The sequence below is a fragment of the Rhincodon typus genome, chromosome 8 (genome assembly GCF_021869965.1).
Source record: "Rhincodon typus isolate 14 chromosome 8, sRhiTyp1.1, whole genome shotgun sequence".
Lineage (NCBI taxonomy): Eukaryota > Metazoa > Chordata > Chondrichthyes > Orectolobiformes > Rhincodontidae > Rhincodon > Rhincodon typus.
In genome coordinates, this window is record NC_063339.1 from 6,751,537 (window position 1) to 6,763,601 (window position 12,065).

At 41.8% G+C, this 12,065-nt stretch overlaps 1 protein-coding gene across 1 annotated transcript in view; it reads right to left on the reverse strand.

The window, feature by feature from the left end:
- The window catches only part of LOC109913209 (ribosomal protein S6 kinase alpha-5), a 39,497-nt gene extending 28,120 nt beyond the window's left edge, over window positions 1-11,377 (reverse strand). The window contains exons 1-4 of the mRNA XM_048600278.1: window positions 11,297-11,377; window positions 7,296-7,399; window positions 6,336-6,486; window positions 1,192-1,353 (exon numbers count right to left, since the gene is read on the reverse strand). Coding sequence (XP_048456235.1) covers window positions 1,192-1,353; window positions 6,336-6,486; window positions 7,296-7,399; window positions 11,297-11,341 — 462 coding nt within the window. The 5' untranslated portion in view covers window positions 11,342-11,377. The remainder of the gene's footprint in view (window positions 1-1,191; window positions 1,354-6,335; window positions 6,487-7,295; window positions 7,400-11,296) is intronic.
- Window positions 11,378-12,065: the final 688 nt, after the last annotated feature.

Consider the following 12,065-nt stretch of genomic DNA (forward strand, 5'->3'; position numbering starts at 1 on the left):
GTATTGTATGCAGTTCTGTTCACTGCACTAAGAGAGCTGCAGAGTAACTTCACCAGGTTGTTGACTGGGACGGACTAGGTTAGCTATAAAGAGACAAAAATAGAAATTGCTGGAAAAGCTCAGCAGGTCTGGCAGCATCTGTGGAGAGAAGTCAGGGTTAACATTTCAGGTCCAGTGACCCTTCCCCAGAATGGACCCGAAACATAACCCTGATTTCTCTCCACAGATGCTGTCAGACCTGCTGAGTATTTCCAGCAATTTCTGCTTTTGTTTTTGATTTCCAGCATCTGCAGTTCTTTCAGTTTTTATTTAGCTATAAAGAGAAGCTGGATTAGCTTGGGTTGTTTTCTTTACAGGAGAGAGGTTGTATGCCCTAACTAAAGCGTACAAGATTATGAGGGGCGTGGACAGAATGGATAGAAAGCAGCTGTACCCCTTGGTTGAATGGTCAAGATCAAGGGGGCATAATTTTAAAGAGGAGTCGCAGGTAGACAGGGCGGTGAAGGCGGCGTTTGGCACGCTTGGTTTCATTGCTCAGAATGGTGAGTAAAGCAGTGGGATGCCATGTTGTAGCTATACAGGACATTAGTGAGGCTACTTTTAGAATACCACATACAATTCTGGTTGCCCTTCTATAGGAAAGATGTTGTTAAACTTGAGAGGCTGCAGAAAAGATTTACAAGGATGTTGCTGGGACTGAAGGGTTTGAATTATACAGACAGACTGAATAAGCTGGGGCTTTTTCCCCTGGAGCATTGGAGGCACAGGGGTGACCTTATAGAGGTTTATAAAATTGAGAGGGGCATGAATAGGATAAATAACCAAGGTCTTTTTTCTATGGTGAGGTGAATCCAAAACTACAGGTGTAAGGGGAGAGGGAAAAGATTTAAAAAGAACCTGAGGGGTAACTTTTTTTACTCAGAGGGTGGTGTGTGTATGGAACAAGCTGTCACAGGAAGTGCTAGTGACAGGTACAATTACAACATTTAAAAAGCATCTGGATGGATATATAAATAGGAAAGATTTAGATGCACATGAGCCAAATGTGCTGGCAAGTGGGACGAGATCAAATTGAGATGTCTGGTTGGCGTGTGAGAGTTGGACTGAAGAGTTTGTTTCCGTGCTGTATGACTATATAAGTGTTTGTTTAAAAAAATCTAAGAGTTTTGACAGTGTTTTAATGGTACCTACCTGAAATATCCTATCGGAGTTCTGAGGCAATGCTGCAGGCGAATATGTAGGATCCATTTCCGTGAATTCTTCAGCAAAATTGCTAACATCCAACTCATCCCTGATGACAGGTTTAAATGGAGCTTCAATGTTTTTGGCAGATAACTCATCCCAGTTTATCTTCTGCCAATAGTAAAAGTATGACAAAGAAGGCTATTAACAATGGCCAACAACAACCTGCATTTATACAGCTCCCACAACATGGCAAAATATCCTAAACATAGAAACACAATGTGACAAACTTGTAAGTATTACAACTAATAACTGCAATTGATATTGGAAAGAAATCATACAATATTCTCCACTTAGAACATATTTATAAAACAGTGATAGTAGGAACTGCAGATGCTGGAGAATCCGAGACAACAAGGTGCAGGGCTGGATGAACACAGCAGGCCAAGCCGCATCATAGGAGCAGAGAGGCTGACGTTTCGGGCCTAGACCCTTCATCAGAAAAGGGGGAGGGGAAGGGGGTTCTGAAATAAATAGGGAGAGAGTGGGAGGCGGATAGAACAGGGATAGAGGAGAGGATAGGTGGAGAGGAAACAAACAGGTCGAAGAGGCGGGGATGGAGCCAGTAAAGGTGAGTGTAGGTAGGGAGTTAGGAAGGGGACAGGTCAGTCCAGGGAGGACGGACAGGTCAAGGGGGCGGGATGAGGTTGGTCGGTAGGAGATGGAGGTGCGGCTTGAGGTGGGAGGAGGGGATAGGTGGGAGGAAGAACAGGTTAGGGAGGCAGGGACGAGCTGGACTGGTTTTGGGATGCGGTAGGTGGAGGGGAGATTTTGAAACTTGTGAAATCCACATTGATACCATTGGGCTGCAGGGTTCCCAAGCGGAATATGAGTTGCTGTTCCTGCAACCTTCGGGTGGCATCGTTGTGGCACTGCAGGAGGCCCAGGATGGACATGTCGTCTGAGGAATGGGAGGGGGAGTTGAAATGGTTCGCGACTGGGAGGTGCAGTTGTTTATTGCGAACCGAGCGTAGGTGTTCTGCAAAGCGGTCCCCGAGTCTCCGCTTGGTTTCCCCGATGTAGAGGCAGCCACACCGGGTACAGCGGATGCAGTATACCACATTGGCAGATGTGCAGGTGAACGTCTGCTTGATGTGGAAAGTCTTCTTGGGGCCTGGGATGGGGGTGAGGGAGGAGGTATGGGGGCAGGTGTAGCACTTCCTGCGGTTGCAGGGAAAAGTGCCGGGTGTGGTGGAGCTGGAGGGGAGTGTGGAGCGGACAAGGGAGTCATGGAGAGAGTTGTCCCTCCGGAAAGCAGATAAGGGTGGGGAGGGAAAGATGTCTTTGGTGGTGGGGTCGGATTGCAGATGGCGGAAGTGTCGGAGGATGATGCGTTGGATCCAGAGGTTGGTGGGGTGGTACGTGAGGACGAGGGGGATTCTTTTTTGGTTCTTATTGCGTGGACGGGGTGTGAGGGATGAGGTGCGGGAGATGTGGGAGACACGGTTGAGGGCGTTCTCGACCACCGAGGAGGGGAAGTTACGGTCCTTGAAAAACGAGGACAACTGAGATGTACGGGAGTGGAATGCCTCATCCTGGGAGCAGATGCGGCGGAGGCGAAGGAATTGGGAATAGGGGATAGCATTTTTGCAGGAAGGTGGGTGGGAGGAGGAGTATTCTAGGTAGCTGTGGGAGTCGGTGGGCTTGAAATGAATATCGGTTTCTAGGTGGTTGCCCGATATGGAGACAGAGAGGTCCAGGAAGGGGAGAGAGGTGTTAGAGATGGTCCAGGTAAACTTAAGGTTGGGGTGGAAGGTGTTAGTGAAGTGGATGAACTGTTCGAGCTCCTCGTGGGAGCACGAGGCGGCGCCGATACAGTCATCAATGTAACGGAGGAAGAGGTGGGGTTTAGGGCCGGTGTAGGTATGGAAGAGGGATTGTTCCACGTAACCTACAAAGAGGCAGGCGTAGCTTGGGCCCATGAGGGTACCCATGGCTACCCCCTTTGTCTGTAGGAAGTGGGAGGAATTGAAAGAGAAGTTGTTGAGTGTGAGGACGAGTTCAGCTAAGCGGAGGAGGGTATCAGTGGAGGGGGACTGGTCGGGCCTGCGGGACAGGAAGAAGCGGAGGGCCTTTGCATTCCCCATGCAAGTTTCAAAATCTCCCCTCCCCCTACCGCATCCCAAAACCAGTCCAGCTCGTCCCTGCCTCCCTAACCGTAATTTTCACAAATTGTTTTTAGTAGAGTCGTGTATAGCAGAAAACAAAGACACTGTGGTACTAAATGACACTGTAGATGCGAGTCCAAGGGTGGTTGAGCTCGCTACTCTCAAGTAGTAGTTATACTAGAAATACAGTACTTAGGCTTGCAGAGAGGAGACAGATGGAGAGTAATCAAGGTGCTCTTTCTGATCACCTATTAATGATGTGGAGGTGGTCCACCTGATGAAGGAGCAGCGCTCCAAAAGCTTGTGATTTCAAATAAACCTGTTGGACTTTAACCAGGTCTCATGTGACTTCTGACTTTAATCACCTAATAAAATTGTGCTGATGGTTACAGCTTTAAGGGAATTGAGCACATTATTCCTGCTAAGACGTCCATGCAGTACTGAGGGAAGGCAGCTTTTTTAAAGGTGCTGTCTTTCGCAGAAATGCTACAGTGAATTTAATATGCCCTCACCGGAAATTACAAGGTGTGGAGGGTTACATGTTATATCAGCAGGTGGCCTTCTCATCGCCTGCCCATGATTCCTGCCTCCATCACAATTTTAGCAAGTTTACTCATCAATGGGACAACTGACGTCTTTAACTGGGTAATTAATTCATCAGTGGTAAAGGCTCATGCCAAGTGAATAGACTGGCTCCTTGACTGGTTCCCTGGGCAGAGCAGGAACTGTAGTGTTTCAAATACTTCTGCCTCGGGTTAATGCAAAACAGACCACAGCACCAGGATAAGAGCAGTGAAGTTCCCTGGTGTCGAGATCTCTCACTTAATCCTCAAATACACTGGTCTTTTCTCTCATTGTTGCTCAGGAACTTTGCTGGGCACATAATTGGTTGCCACACTTGCCTACAAATCAATAGAACAATACTTCAAAAAGTTAGCTTTAGATAAGTAGATAAAGGAAGGACATTTTTATGAAGTGAAACTTTAAAATCTTTTGTCTACTGCACTACCCCCTAGTGGTAATTCTTGCCCTAAACTTCAGAAAGCCTTTTCAGGACATAATGCATCTGACCCAAATATTTTCTTCAGAATACTCAATAAAACAACCAGTAAATAGCACTGGAGGCCACTTGCAGGCAGAAGTCATCAATGTAATACCATTGTTGGAACACTGTTGTCCAAAATTAAGATTTTGCAATCAAAATTATATTGAAAGTAATTTGTGGAGTCATTGGTGGGCACTGATAGCAATGGTGGAAGTGGAAGGAGATGCAGGATTCCCTCAATTATTTTAAGTTGGGTCAAAGTGACTTTGAATGATTTCCTCCATTCTGCTATCGGGTATTAAGAATTAGCTGTGGCTTTGTTTATAACACTCTCGTCTCTGAGTTACAAGATTTAGGATTTACATCATACTCCAGGGCTTGGTTACTAAAAGGAAGGCCGGTACTCCAGTTTAGCCATGTCAGAGATACTGTCTTTCAGATGAGATGTTAAACTGAGGCCCCATACCTGCTTGGATAGGTGTAAAAAATTTCATGGCACTATTTTGTAGAGCTGTGGAGTTATCCTTAGTTTCTGATGCCTCAATCAACATCACAGAAACTGATTACTATCTAATTTTCATCTCATTGCTAACATGGGAATTTGTTGTGTGCTTTTTGGCTGCTGTGTTTCCTACAGTATAGCAGTGACTACACTTCGAAAGTTCTTGTAGGCTTTGAGATTGTCAGTTGTCGTGAACAGTAAAATGCAAATCGAACTTTTTTTTCTTTTATGAACTTAGTGGATAGTACAGCAGGTTCAAAGGAGCATAGGGCCTGCTTCTTCTCCCACTTCTTATGAAATATAGCAAATATAAGAAGTACTACAATGCTGCTCAATCCACAGAAAACATAAACCAGACAAAATATTAGCATGTCACAATATTGTAAATGCAAACAGAGCTCCTCACACACTCCCAATCTCCGATTGACTCATATATATGTTATATAGCATGCTGGAAGAAGCATAAACCAGATTGTGTCTTCTTCTATATCTTTTGCCAAAGACACAAGCACAGACTAATAGATGCTCCTCTAACAACATGCACTAGTATTCTGACGTAGGGGCCTTCACTTCCTCTGACTTAAGAACAAAGAAAAGTACAGCACAGGAAGAGGTCTTTCAGCCCACCAAGACTGTGCTGACACATAATGCCTTTCTAAACTAAAAGCCTTTTGCCCCTTTGCTGCATGTAGCCCTCTATGCCTTACCTATTTATGTACCTGTCAAGATGCCTCTTAAACATTGGTATTGTATCTGCCTCCATCATCTCTTCGGATAGCACACTCCAGGCACTCACCACGCTTTGCATAAAAAAACTGGCTCTCACATCTCCTTTAAACCTATCCCCTTTTACCTTAAAGCTATTTCCCCCGAGTAATTGACATTCCTACTGTGGGGAAAAAACTCTGACTATCCATTCTATCCCGTGCCTCTCATAATTTTGTAAACTTCTATCAGGTCAGTCCACATCCTTCACTGTTAAAGTGAAAACAGACCAAGTTCAATATTTCCTCACAGCTAATACCGCACCCCCCCCCCACCTCCTCCAAACCCCCAAACTAGGCAACATCTGGTACACTGTTTCTGTACCATTTCCAAAGCCTCCACATCCTTCTGGTGGTGTGATGACCAGAACTATACACAATATCCCAAATGTTGCCCAAGTAAAGTTCTTCACAGCTGCAACATGACTTGCCAATTCTTGCACTCTATACCCTGACCAATGAAGGCAAGACTTAATGAGTGTTTCCAGTATTCTAAATTTTTGCTCCAGATTCCAGTAACTGTAGGTATTTTTTGCTAACTATGCTAGTTATAGAATAACCAAACCTGGTTATAATGTTTTGATCTGACTTAATCAACCATATATAAATAGGATTCCATTGACAGCTAGCCAAAGGGCCACAGTTTAATATTAACCACATTTTATTTTCCACACCTGGAAGAAGGGATGAGACTTAATTTCATCAGCACCTCCTGGACCAGAGCCCAACCGTTTCTTAGGATCTTTAATCAGGAGCTGCTTCATTACATCTTTAGCTAAAGGACCAATTTCTGGAGGATATGGAGGATCACTTTTCAGAATTCTCCTAATGGGGAGAAAAAAAACATGTTTAATTGTTAAACGTTTAAAAATTGTTAAACCTTTTAACTTGGAGAACTTAAATGCTACATTTTCAATTTTAATGTTGGATTGAATACAATGTACTTGTTGGATTACGTTCTCAATGCTCGCCAGATCAATCAAAGGGATACATTGATATATAAATAATATCAAACAGGTCGGCATCTCAGCAATTGGAATAGGGGTTGCACAGAAGTGTAAGCATACAGAGGGACCACAGATTAAGTTTAAGGCAAACAAGTATTAAGTACTCGGCACGGAAAGGAGAAATAGACTGAGTTTATAACTAAATAACTACAGATAAATCTGGAGGAAGTTGAGTTCTTGAGAAACGGAAGCTTTTCAGAATAGAAATGAGGATCTGAATGATATACAACATTTTTACATTGAGGAAAAAGTAAACCTGATTTGTATTTCAAATCAATATTGGAGTAGAACAAAGGACACCAAATTCAACACTGATATTGGAAATTCCTCTTCACACAAAGATTAATCAATATAAATTTCCTGATAGACTATTAAAGGCAAAAACTTTGAAATCATGTAGGGAATTACAGGATGCTTCAATGGGGGATCGCTAAGATTACAGTACACTATAGAGGCCATTTGGTGCAAGAGTCCAATCCACTGATTACGATCTCCTATAGGCCTTCTCCTACTTTACTTCATCTAAGCCTGCCCTGCTGAACAGATGGACTAAGATAGGTCAAATAGTCTCCCAAGTCTGTAATTATGCACTGTACTTCATCTCGCAACAGCAATTCCACTCCTTACTTTGAAATTTCAGATTGTGAATTCCTTTCTCCATCAACAGTAAAAGGAGATGCTCCAGTTTTCAGTTCATACATCAGGACTCCAAGGCTCCACCAATCTACAGCCTGAACAAAGAAGAGGGCTATTGTTAAGTTACAAAAATACTGTACATTATACAATCTGATCTGCTACTGCATTCATTTGGACATCATAGAGGAAAATTGCTAAAGTATATGGGTAGAAGGAAATTCTTGTGTGTAGGCTTCAATCAGGTTCTTTGTTGAACAGTGGAGGTTGGTTAGCTCAGTTCATTAGATATTTAGATGGTTAGAGTGTGATACAGAATAAAGACAAAAATACTGGTTCAATCATGGTACTGGCTGTGAGAGTTCTTGCATGTATTGCCTCCTCACCTTGCCCCATGCTTGTGCAGTAGTGGCCTTCAAGCTACGCATGATTAATTGTGGACAGCCCTTTCTGGATGATAGAATCTCAACCTTATATTGTCCAGAAACTAAAATTGTGTGGTGCTTTCAATTTATTTTTAGGGCTCTTGTTGCACAGTATCATTGTCCCTACCTTTGGTTCTAAAGGTCCCAAGTCCCAACTGCCTCAGAAATGAGCTTTGCAAGTGTGACACGTAACACACTGTATCATAACTCCAATGTTAAGACCATGAAGCTCTCAAGTTATTCATGTCCAAGCTTTCTCCCTGGGGGTGGGAAAGGACATGTTAACAAGGACATATGAAGAAGACGGTGGTCTCCACATACTTAACATTGGGAAAGAAGTGACATTAAAACATCTACAGGGAGACTAATCTACTCCCCCAGTGGGAACATTGGTGGGCATAAGGGAAAATCTGATGAATGTAAAAGGGGACATCTGCAACAGGATGAAAATTGCAATAATTCAAACAACGTACAATAACTTAACAGATCCACAGGTAAAAACAGAAATTAAGCTAATATACAAGTGACCAAGTGAACATTAGGCGATTTTTTTTTTCTCTTTATTCATTCACGGGATGAGGGCGTCGCTGGCTAGGCAGGATTTATTGCCCATCCCTACTTGCCCAGAGGGCAGTTAAGAGTCAACCACATTGCTGTGGGTCTGGAGTCACATGTAGGCCAGACCAAGTAAGGATGGCAGTTTCCTTCCCTAAAGGACATTAGTGAACCCAGATGGGTTTTTCCAACAATAATCAATGGATTCACGGTCACCATTAGACTGTTAATTCCAGATATTTATTGAATTCAAATTCCACCATCTGCCATGGCGGGATTCAAACCGGGTCCCCAGAACATTATCTGGGTCTCTGGATTAACAGTCCAGTGATAATACCACTAGGCCATTGCCTCCCCTTGAAGGGGATATATTAAACTTTTCAACTATTAGCCTGCCAATAAAACCAGCTTATAGATATGCATGTATACTTAGAGATCTACTGTCCAGAAATTCTACCTCTTGTAGAGAAAATTGAGGTATACTTTTAACCTTTAATTTAAGAAAGTCTATGCAAACTTCTGTATTGGTAATTTCCACTGTACAGTTTCCTGTCATGGTTTCTTAATACGCTGGTCAAACTGTTTGAGATATGTTTTGAGAACATTTTGCTACTGAACTGGTACCAGCTCTTTTTTTGTAAGGATTTCAGAATTTCTTTTGTTTTTGTACCCTTTCAAACAGGTTGGAAAGTAAGAAATTGAAGTCTTATTTTAGAGCAATATTCAAAATACACAGAGGTGACAGGTGAATTCACTCCCCAAGATCCCCACATTACCCCACTAAATTCAATCACCTATCAGAGAAAAGTCACCATGGTAAATAGAATGAAGTCCCAGAGGTTTAGGATCAGGCAAGGTTCTTCAGCTGCCTTTTTGTCAAGCTAACCAAGTCTTTGTACAGGTATTTGGCGGGGTGGGGTTTGTGAGGACCCTACAAAGTCAATAAGGGGAGACTAGGGGCCATAAGTGTGTCATGTAGGGCTGGGGGGAGGAAGCAAGAGATGTGAGAGAAAGAGGCAGCCAGCAAGAATCTGGAAGGGAAACTTCAGAGGGTGTGAGATTTATAATTTGACCACATCGGTCAGAACGTCAGAGCTACAGACTCGGGATCTTCATCCTTTGGCCAATGAGTCATTCTTGAAGGCAACAGTGTTTTTTTTTCAGAAAGCTAAATTGCAGAGACTTTTTTCCCTTTTCCTGAAGAGAGAGAGACAGAGAGAGAGCGTGTGCGTGCAGAGCTGTTTAAATGGATAGGCATTGGGAGGTATGTTACCACTGTACAGGACATTGGTTAGGCCATGTTTGGAATACTGCGTGCAATTCTGGTCTCCCTGTTATAAGAAGGATGTTGTGAAACATAAAACAGTCCACAAAAGACTTACAAAGAATGTTGCTAGTATTGGAGGGCTTGAGTTATAGGGAGAGGCTGAATAGGCGGGGCTATTTTAACTGGGGTGTCAGAGGCTGAGGGTGACATTATCAAGGTTCATAAAATCATGAGGGGCATGGATAGCGTAAATAGACAAGGTCTTTTCCTCAGGGTGGGTATTCCAAAACTACAGGGAATAGGTTTAAGGTGAGAGATGAAAGATTTAAAAGAGACCTGAGGAGCAACTTTTCACACAGCGGGTGATGTGTGATATCTGGTCGGCATGGATGAGTTGGACCGATGTTGTACATCTCTGACTCGGAAAGGAAGGTTGCAAACAAATCAGGACAGTAGGGAACCTACGGAACGTTGTTTATAGAGAATGTATTTGTAATAATCAATTATTAAATTTAAATCTGAGATTCAGATTTGAGACTCAGTAAAAAGGGTAGTAACTACTTAGTTATAATGTTCCAGCTTTGTACAAATGCAACAGAAACACAGGAGCTGTGAATTTATTAAACTGTAAGGTGGTGTGTTTAAGTGATTTTTTTTGTATCAATTATTTTGAATGAAAACAATTTTAACAACTTCGGCTTGTTGTCTTGTGCCAATTTAAATAGTGGTATCCAAGAAATTACTTCACTTGTATGCTTTAGCTTGAAGTTTAATGGGGTTAATAAATATTAAGTATATAAATTATTTCTTCTAATTCTGCTTCTGAGTACCCTACTCTTTTCATACAAATATGCTATATATCAAAACAAATGCAGAAGGTAATGTACTACATGACTGTATCACATAATAAATAAAGTAGAGAGAATGAAAAAGTAGACCCCAAAAACCAAAACATAGTCGCTGACAATCAATTTGCAACCCTCAGGAAGAACCCTCAAAAATATTTTGTGCCCTGCTTCAGTCAAGTCTCATTTAAAATATTCACAAACATTTCTGCCTCATCCTTGTTCATTGTTTTTCAATGATTACTGTTCACTTAGGCAAAACCCAATGATTAACAGCAGCTGCACTTCTTTCGTTTTTTTTGATCATTAACAATGATTGTTTATGGAATGGATTTCTTGTTCCTTAATTGAAAGGTTAAACATTCAATTAAAAATCTTCAGAACCAATTTTGATAGTAATGAGTTTTTGTTTCATTAAAAACTGCGAAACTGTGTTAGTAATTAACTTCTAATCCAATGTATTTTGTTCACCTGCACTTGCTGCCCTAGAAGGTAGGGATTGTGAGAATTACAATACTATGGATGTAAAAGTGTGAAATTCCTTCTCAAGAACAGACATTAAGTACCAAGTAGTATGATTGGATGACCATACTAACTATTAACACTGAAAGAACTGCGGATGCTGCAAATCAGGAGCAAAAACAAAGTTGCTGGGAAAGCTCAGCAGGCCTGGCAGCATCTGTGAAGAAAAAAAACCCGAGTTAACATTTTGGGTCTGGTTCTGACCCTTCCGAGGAAGGGTCACCAGGCCCGAAACGTTAACTCTGTTTTTTCTTCACAGATGCTGCCAGACCTGCTGAGCTTTTCCAGCAACTTTGTTTTTGTTCCCAACTATTAATACCCCCTACTGATTCTAGCCAAATAACTTGTAACAGAGTGCAAACTTTTGCAGAGATTACATACCTTATCATGTCCTGCATCTCCACCCTGAACAATTTCTGGAGCCATGTACTCTATAGTGCCACAAAAGGAGTATGCCCGTTCATTCTGGAGTTTAAAAAAAGTGAAGAATGAAAATCAGAGCGTCAGTATCTGTTTCAAATTGAGGAACAATTTTAAAACTATCACAATATCAGAACATTTTTTCATAACATAACATGCTACAGAAGCAAAGGAATCAGTCATAGTTTACTCCACAGAATAAAAATTGAAGATGAATAATATGCCCTTAAATCTTAAAAGTGTTGGATAGTTTCTGAAGTGCAGAAATAAATTTGCATTCGTCTTTGGGTTTGAAACCATTCAAATGTCCTTGCTTTTATCTCGGTCACAAAATAAAGTGGTCCCTGTGTAAAACCAATAAATTTAAATTTCAAAACTGTATGTTGTGGATAACAAGAGACATTGAGAAGTAGTTTCATTTATCTGTCAGGGTTTAGCATCCATAATTTTAATGAGATATGCTTAATTTGCTCAGTTTCCTTTATTTCTTACTGGATGCAAACATTTGTTCATTCTCTTGTCTCTGCCCACTCAAGTATTCTGATTCCCCTTGAAATCTCTAGTTGGATTTCTAGATCTGGAATTTCTCAGACTGATTTAAAACTGTTGGCACTGAATCAAAGAAAGGTCTAGTCTGGAGTAACCAGTTTCAAGATGCGTGCCGATTCTTCCTTGATCACATTAATTATGAAGAAATCCCTACAATTATGATACATTAGCTTCAAGTTTA